Source organism: Takifugu flavidus, unplaced genomic scaffold (assembly GCF_003711565.1).
Source record: "Takifugu flavidus isolate HTHZ2018 unplaced genomic scaffold, ASM371156v2 ctg736, whole genome shotgun sequence".
Classification (NCBI taxonomy): domain Eukaryota; kingdom Metazoa; phylum Chordata; class Actinopteri; order Tetraodontiformes; family Tetraodontidae; genus Takifugu; species Takifugu flavidus.
Genome location: NW_026622346.1, coordinates 1,023 through 9,305, shown reverse-complemented (window position 1 = coordinate 9,305; position 8,283 = coordinate 1,023). Strand labels below are relative to the sequence as shown.

General features: G+C 44.7%; 1 protein-coding gene and 1 long non-coding RNA gene across 2 annotated transcripts; both read left to right on the top strand.

The window, feature by feature from the left end:
- Window positions 1-1,176: 1,176 nt before the first annotated feature.
- On the top strand, window positions 1,177-2,018 carry LOC130521150 (uncharacterized). Its single transcript, XR_008949201.1, has 3 exons — window positions 1,177-1,280; window positions 1,551-1,663; window positions 1,764-2,018. It is a non-coding gene; the product is annotated as an uncharacterized LOC130521150 (long non-coding RNA).
- A 523-nt stretch (window positions 2,019-2,541) lies between these two features.
- On the top strand, window positions 2,542-7,473 carry LOC130521151 (NLR family CARD domain-containing protein 3-like). The gene is made up of 3 exons (XM_057024786.1): window positions 2,542-3,543; window positions 5,211-5,387; window positions 5,498-7,473. The coding sequence occupies exons 1-3, from the start codon at window positions 2,594-2,596 to the stop codon at window positions 5,706-5,708; spliced, it is 1,338 nt and encodes a 445-aa protein (XP_056880766.1). The 5' UTR covers window positions 2,542-2,593; the 3' UTR covers window positions 5,709-7,473.
- The last annotated feature ends 810 nt before the right edge of the window (window positions 7,474-8,283 follow it).

Below are 8,283 nucleotides of genomic sequence, written 5' to 3'. Positions count from 1 at the left end.
TTCTTATAGTCTGGCTTTAGTTATAGTTGAATCGTCTTTCTAAGTGAAGTTTAGTTTATTTTTCTGCTCTTTGCTACTGATCCTAAAAGAACTTTAAACCCTCCCAGAATGCTTTTATGGTAGTAATATATACGCCATAAAGCTGTGATTAGGTTGTAAAAGTTAAAGTGAAAGTATTCTGTTCAGACGAAGCAGGAAGAGCGACAAGGTGAGTGTAAAGTGAGTATTGTGCTGTTAACGTTGTTAGAGAGTCTTAACAGGTATTAACAACATTTTATAACTTTTTTGTGACAGGTGAAAAGCTCTTAGAGTCATTAGAGCTGTTCAACAGTCCAGGTCACAGCTGGATATTTTGGTATTACCTGTCAAACAACATCTAATCGTGAGCAAGTTAGCATCTCTCAGCCGGACCAATTTAAGACAATAAACTAAATAACTAAATCCACACAGGATCACAGGACACCAACAGGATTTTGGGTTCATGTTGCACGTTTTCTCACAGTGGTTTATTGTTCTATGTTGTGGAACCACTGTGAAAGAAATGCAGGAGTGGGTGTCATTTCTTTCATCTATTTTAAATAGAGCAGTGATCTTTGAGGACTTGGATCATAGAAATAATTGAAGAGGGGAACAAAGGAGGGAAGTTAAAAAGTCCTGACTAGTATGTTTATGTAGCACCAGATAATTTAGTGGCTGAGCTGAAGACAGTCCTTTCACCATGTTGGCCTGTGGAAAACCAGTGTTGTGGGCCCCATGGACCAGCGTCCCCGTCGTTGCCGGACCACCGTTGGCCACCAGTTGGGTTTTGGGATCAAAGTGGGGGCGTTTCCTGTATCCGGTTCTCCTCACGGATCCATGACTACAACATGTTGCTGCAAGTGCAGAGACGTTTGCTCTGGAAAGAACTTTAGAGCACATTCAGTGCTGCAGGATGAGGGGCTGGAAAAGGTGCCAGTTCTTTTCTCACTGCAGGGAACAGTTAAAAAAAGCAGCTTAAACTCTGAAAACATGAAAATGATACAGAGACATCATTGATTTATTGATTCAGTTGTTATCCAGAATGGATTAGAAATGTTCCTGTTTGATAAAAATGCAGTGAATTGGGATTATTTAACTCCAACCTCTACAGATTATTTACCTTCATCACAGTCTCATCACTATTTCTGATGTTTCCTCAGGATGGACGAGGACAGAGCAGAGTCCACAGTGCCCAGCTGTGTGTCCCTGAAGAGTAACTGGTCCAAAGATGGACTAATAGACTTCAGAAGTTCAGAGGAAATGTGAGAAAACTAAAGCGTGATGATGTGTTTGTGTGGCAGCTGTTAGTCACATTAACAGCAGCAGGTTGTGAGTTTATTATTGGAGATGTTTAACACTTAAACCTCAGACAGTCATATAGTTACAGACTTAATGTGAATATTGTTGATTAGAAACAAGAATCATGTTTAAACTGAAAGATGAACTCAGACATAAATGCTGGAACAATATTGAGTCTTGATCAGGTTCTTTCATCCTATAAATCAAAGGACTAATAGAGATGTGTTTCATAGTGAGAGGGGGGAGCACATCCTATCAAACTGGGACCAGTCAGCTCCACCAGGAGAGTCCTCTTGTTCACAATCTGGAAGCAGATCTGGAGATGCTGAAATGAAGCCCAAACAAAGTAAAACTGTTCAATATGAGATTTAATTTGTGATGTCATGAATTTGTAGTTGTGTTGATGATTTATTATAGATGGAAATCATTGGTTTACTTATGTTCAGGAAGTGATCTGCAGGAGGTGATAGAAGGTCATAAGATGAGTCTGAAGAGAAGATGTGAACATGTGACTGAAGGAACTCATGAAGCAGGAAGTGGAACCCTGCTGAACAAGATCTACACTGAGCTCTACATCACTGAGGGACAAAGTGAGGAGGTGGACACACAACATGAGGTGAGACAGCTTGAGAGAACCTCCAAGAAGAACATCCAGGACACTCCAATCAAGTGCCAGGACATCTTCAAAGTCTTATCTGAGCAACAGAGACACATCAGAGTGGTTCTGACCAACGGTGTCGCCGGCGTTGGAAAAACCTTCTCAGTGCAGAAGTTCAGTCTGGACTGGGCAGAAGGTTTGGAGAACCAAGACATCAGTCTGGTGCTTCCGCTCTCATGCAGGGAGCTGAACTTGATCAGAGATGAGCAGCACAGTCTTCTCTCACTGCTTCATGTTTTCCATCCAACATTACAGAAGATCAGAGCAGAAGATCTGACTGTCTGGAAACTTCTGTTCATCTTTGATGGCCTGGATGAAAGCAGATTTTCACTGGGTTTCAACAAGCATCAGCTCATCTCTGATGTCACACAAGTATCGTCCGTTGGCGTGCTCCTGGTGAACCTCATCCAGGGGAACCTGCTTCCCTCAGCTCTCATCTGGATCACCTCCAGACCTGCAGCAGCCCATCAGATTCCTCCCTCGTGTGTTGACAGGATCACAGAAGTACGAGGCTTCACTGACTCCCAGAAGGAGGAGTACTTCAGGAGGAGGTTCAGTGATGAAGATCTGTCCAAGAGAATCATCTCACACATCAAGGCCTCCAGGAGCCTCCACATCATGTGTCTGATCCCAGTTTTCTGCTGGATCACTGCTATAGTTCTGGAGGACATGATGACCAGAGACCAGAGAGGAGAGCTGCCCCAAACCCTGACTGACCTCTACTCACACTTCCTGATGGTTCAGATAAAGAGGAAGAAGCAGAAGTATGGAGGAAAGCAGAGACCAGAGGAACTGACTGAGGCTGATAAAGAACTCCTTCTGAAGTTGGGTCGGCTGGCGTTTGAACATCTGGAGAAGGGAAACATCATGTTCTACTCAGAAGACCTGGAGCGATGTGGACTGGACGTCTCCGAGGTGTCGGTGTACTCAGGAGTTTGTACAGAGATCTTCAAGAGAGAGAGTGTGATCTTCCAGAAATCAGTCTACTGCTTTGTTCATCTGAGCGTTCAGGAGTTTCTGGCTGCCGTCTACATGTTCCACCGTTACACCAGGAAAGACACAGCGGTTATAAATCAGTTCCTAGAATATTCTAAACCAATCACATCTCTTGATGGCTTCCTCAGGAGAGCACTAAGGAAATCTCTCAAAAGTGAAAATGGCCACCTGGACTTGTTTGTTCGCTTCCTTCATGGTCTCTCTCTGGAGTCCAATCAGAGGATCTTGGGTGGACTGTTGGATCAGAGGAACAGCCACCCAGAAACCATCCAGAAGGTCCTCAACAACCTGAAGGAGGAGAACAGTTATAAAACCTCCCCAGACAGAAGCATCAACATCTTCCACTGTCTGATGGAGATGAAGGATCAGTCAGTCCATCAGGAGATCCAAGAGTTCCTGAAGTCAGGGGAGAAATCAGAGAGGAGACTGTCAGAGATCCACTGTTCAGCTCTGGCCTACCTGCTGCAGATGTCAGAGGAGGTTCTGGATGAGCTGAACCTGCTGCAGTACGACACCTCATATGAGGGACGACGTCGCCTGATTCCAGCTGTGAGGAACTGCAGGAAGGCCGTGTAAGTAAAGATTTCTGGGGCCGGACATCGGCGTTTAAATCAAGCGAGTGGATCATGTCAGGTAGCAATACCCCCTCCAGTGGTCATTCCTTCAATTCTTTATCTCCATTGCAGCGTCCATAAATTAAAAACAACAACAATTCATCCAGAAATGTTCAACACTGGCTGGATATAAGTTCAAAGGTCAATCCAGACAAACCAACATAAGGCAGGAATAATAGGAGCCACAAGTTAACTGACTATCATGAAATTACTGTCATGTCATTAAATAACTTTTGTTTGTTTGTGTACATCGTATTCAAACGACAGAAAAACACATTTTAACTAATGACACGTGACTATTTTGCTTCATTTGTTCAACGTAAAAACAGCCGGCCTCGTTGGTTTAAATGGGTGTTTTAGGTCTTTGTGGCGGTTCCGTTTGGAGCCTTTATGTGACCCACAAAGTTGTTTGAGCCTTTCCACACCCGTTAGGTGGCAACTTCATCACCAGCAACAAAAGGTGCAGTGAAAATGATTTGAAGGGAAACAGGCAGATATAACAGAAGCTGAGGGCAATCGATGCAACCAGAGACTCTGATGTCATCGATCGGATCGCTGAATTAAGACTTGACGCACGATCGTACAAATTGGATGAAATGCAAAATATCCAAAGAGCCGATAGACAGATAAAAAGATGCAATCTAATCTAAAACAGGAGAGAAGACTCTTTCTGCAGAGACACTGGTGGCAGGAATGCAGAAGTATCACCTGCTCAACTTGGAAGGTGGAGCAGAAACCACCAGCTGAGAAGGTCCTCAGCGAGAGGAAGTGGTGGAGAACCATGAAACTTGCTAAGCTCCACCTCAGCTCCAGAGACGGGCTAAGCTGGAGCTGTGGCACCAGGTATCGCCCAGAAGAGCCTCCAACAAACAAGCTCTTCTCTTGGGAGGAGAGGGCTTTGAATCTCAGCTCAGTGTGCTTGTCTCTAGTAGGTGGCAGCTGCACCTTTCCTGAGGTCCTTGTTGATGCCCTGAGGGGAATTGATGCTCCTGCAATGTTTTCTGGCAGCATTGAGCTTGCAGTGGGGCAATCAAACACACTGTGGGGGGGCTCTCTTTCCTTCTCTCATCTGGAGAACAAGTGACACCAGCTGCCATCATTGTTGGAGAAATGTGCAGTCAGGGGAACGATGTGTCCAGACTGTAGCCACCCTTCCAGCATCCAGCAGTGTCTAAAACCTTTGATTTGGTTTCACCAGAGAGTGTAGGGATTGCAGGGTCGCTGCAGCATCGCCCACAGCTATCAGGGTGGGTCGCTTTGTCCCAACTCCTGACAAGAGTTGAGTGCTATTGAGAAATGTGGTCTCACAAACCTGGAAGGTATTTTGACCCATACACACTTTACATACGCTGTAGATCTTGTCCAACAGCCCTGAAAGAACGTTTCTTTAAACCATTTGCTACAATCGTTTTAAATATTGAGTAATTATGAGCTGTTCTAAAATAAGACAAATGTTGAGAATAATTCAGTTGCATTTCAGATCTGATGGTCGTTCAAACTGTTGCTCTACGGTGTTGAATTTAGCTTTTCCAGGAAATGAGCTACATTTGTGTTGAGGTAGATTCTCAGATAAGTTGATTAGAAATCCCAAAGTTTGACTCACTATTTTGTTTCATGCACAACAGACTGCCTGGTAGTTTTCTTTCAACGAGTCATTGTGAAGTTGTGGCCTCAGCAATGACGTCAAACCCTTCTCATCTACGGGAGCTGAGCTTAATCTGGAGCCAAAGCCCGACAGATGCCGACGTAAAGTTACTGTCTTCTGCAATGATGCATCCAAACTGCAGACTGGAGACGCTCAGGTCAGGAGGCCTCTGTTGGTCTTTTCTAAATTTCTTTACATTTTCTGCTTTTCTCTTCATTTTCAGATTTAGAAATGTGTTTTTATTTGCCCCATTTATTCCTTTTCCAGACTGAGTGGCTGCAGTTTATCAGAGATCAGCTGTGACTCTCTGGCCTCGGCGCTGAGGTCCAATCCCTCCCATCTGAGGGTTCTGGAGCTGAGTCAGAACCAGCTGAAGGATCCAGGAGTGAAGCTGCTCTGTGGTTTTCTCCAGGATCCTCTCTGTAAGCTGGAGACTCTCAGGTCAGTCAGAGATGATCCAGTACTTTCCCAGGTGTAACTAGTTAGACAATAACTGTTTCCATGTTTGATCTTTGTTATAAACGTAGTGTTACAGTTCTCAGAAAAAAGACCACACAGGACAGATTTGCAGTATTAAATTGGTTGTGGAAATCTGTCCCATGTGAGGATGGTCATCAATGACTAGAAAGGAAGTATCAGTTGTAGATTTGTCTTGTTTTATTTTAGGCTGGCCACAAAACCGCCCAAACATTCAGACCAATCAAAAATGGTTCTTCCTGTCTTTTAAAGATCAGAAGGAAAACTAGAAAACCCAAAAAGAAAGCTGCTGCAGTGTGCCATGCCCCTTCTCTCCTGAGAAAAGCCATCCCAAAAAAGAGAAAAGCCCAAGTGTGAAGTGAGCACCCTGTTAAACCTTGGTACCGAAAGCCTGCGGTCATTCTCATCTTAGGTGGCTTCATTCCAGCCAGAAGCCCAAACCTGCCTCCCTCTTAAAGGGGCAGCAGGTCAGTCCAACCACAGAAACCTTCATGAAGATCTGAAGCTTTCAGCATCCACAATTGTTGCACCTCACTTCCATTGGAGTCCAAATCAGAAGTCAACAAGTTGATTCTACACCGATTCTACACAATGCAACCATTTTAAAAAGGTTTCCATCCATAAGTTTTCACACATTTTTATATAAATCTGTTTGTTCATCGCCTCCTTCTGTTGTAATGATCATTAAAGAAAATGACCTTATTGGAGTTTTTCTCCTCACAAATATGACTTTCTATGAACGATGCAATAAATGCAGCTTGCAATCTAAGACAATATGGAAGTATGTGTATATAATAGTAGTGGAAGTAGCTCATAAAATAATACATTTGCTCTTCTCATCGAATCTTTCTATGTTATTAAAGAAAAACCTGCTCTTAGTCAACAACATCTAAGACATCAACCAAAAATCCTAATTTTCTACAATCTAATCTAAAACAGTAGAGAAGACTCTTTCTGCAGAGACACTGGTGGCAGGAATGCAGAAGTATCACCTGCTCAACTTGGAAGGTGGAGCAGAAACCACCAGCTGAGAAGGTCCTCAGCCAGAGGAAGTGGTGGAGAACCATGAAACTTGCTAAGCTCCACCTCAGCTCCAGAGACGGGCTGAGCTGGAGCTGTGGCACCAGGTATCGCCCAGAAGAGCCTCCAACAAACAAGCTCTTCTCTTGGGAGGAGAGGGCTTTAATCTCAGCTCAGTGTGCTTGTCTCTAGTAGGTGGCAGCTGCACCTTTTCCTGAGCTCCTTGTTGATGCCCTGAGGGGAATTGATGCTCCTGCAATGTTTTCTGGCAGCATTGAGCTTGCAGTGGGGCAATCAAACACACTGTGGGGGGGCTCTCTTTCCTTCTCTCATCTGGAGAACAAGTGACACCAGCTGCCAATCATTGTTGGAGAAATGTGCAGTCAGGGGAACGATGCGTCCAGACTATAGCCACCCTTCCAGCATCCAGCAGTGTCTAAAACCTTTGATTTGGTTTCACCAGAGAGTGTAGGGATTGCAGGGTCGCTGCAGCATCGCCCACAAGCTGTCAGGAGTGGGTCGCTTTGTCCCAACTCCTGACAAGAGTTGAGTGCTATTGAGAAATGTGGTCTCACAAACCTGGAAGGTATTTTGACCTACACACACTTTACATACGCTGGAGATCTTGTCCAACCGCCCTGAAAGAACCCAAAATAGGAACATACGGCAGATAAGCCGGTGCAGGACCAGAGGTTTGTTGCTTGGAAGCTGTGTTTTGCTCTGGTACATGTTGATTTTTATTTGTCTTCTCTCAAAATAATTGTTATTTTAGCCTAAGAGGCTGCAGCAGTTTATCAGAGACCAGCTGTGATTCTGTGGCCTCAGCTCTGAAGTCCAACCTCTCCCATCTGAGGGTTCTGAACCTGAGCCAAACACGTTGAAGGATTCAGGAGTGAAGCGGCTCTGTGTCTGGACTGGAGAGTCCAACCTGTAAACTGGAGAGGCTCAGGTCAGTCTTCATTTTTCTACCTATATACCAGCTGCTAAGATGGTGAAGTGAGGCTGTTCTCAACACTGCTGTGATGCACCACATTAAAAAATTCCTTGTAATATCGTGAATTCAGGTCTGACCCAACTAAGAACTAACGTAGGTTTAGTACTGACGCAGATAACATGCAGACCTGCACCGTATAACCTCATCCTGCATTTTCAGATTGTTTAACTGCAGTTTATCAAGATCAGCTGTGACTCTCTGGCCTCGGCGCTGAGGTCCAATCCCTCCCATCTCAGAGAACTGGACCTGAGTCAGAACCAGCTGCAGGATTCAGGAGTGAAGCTGCTCTGTGGTTTTCTCCACTTTCCAAACTGCCGACTGGAAACTCTGAGGTAAACACCATTCTCAAAAATGTCCATTATTCCATCCGAGGGTCCTCACACTTTCTGAGTGTGTGTGTTGTGCCCAGTTCCTTCAGGAGGGAGGGCCACACGGGGACCACTTATTCATGATAAATTGATTTAAGGACAATGAAAAAGCCCACAGATGGGAACCAAAATTAGACAAAACTAGGTGAGGGTGCCTGGTAGACACCAGCCAACGAGGAGGGAGATGGTGAGGG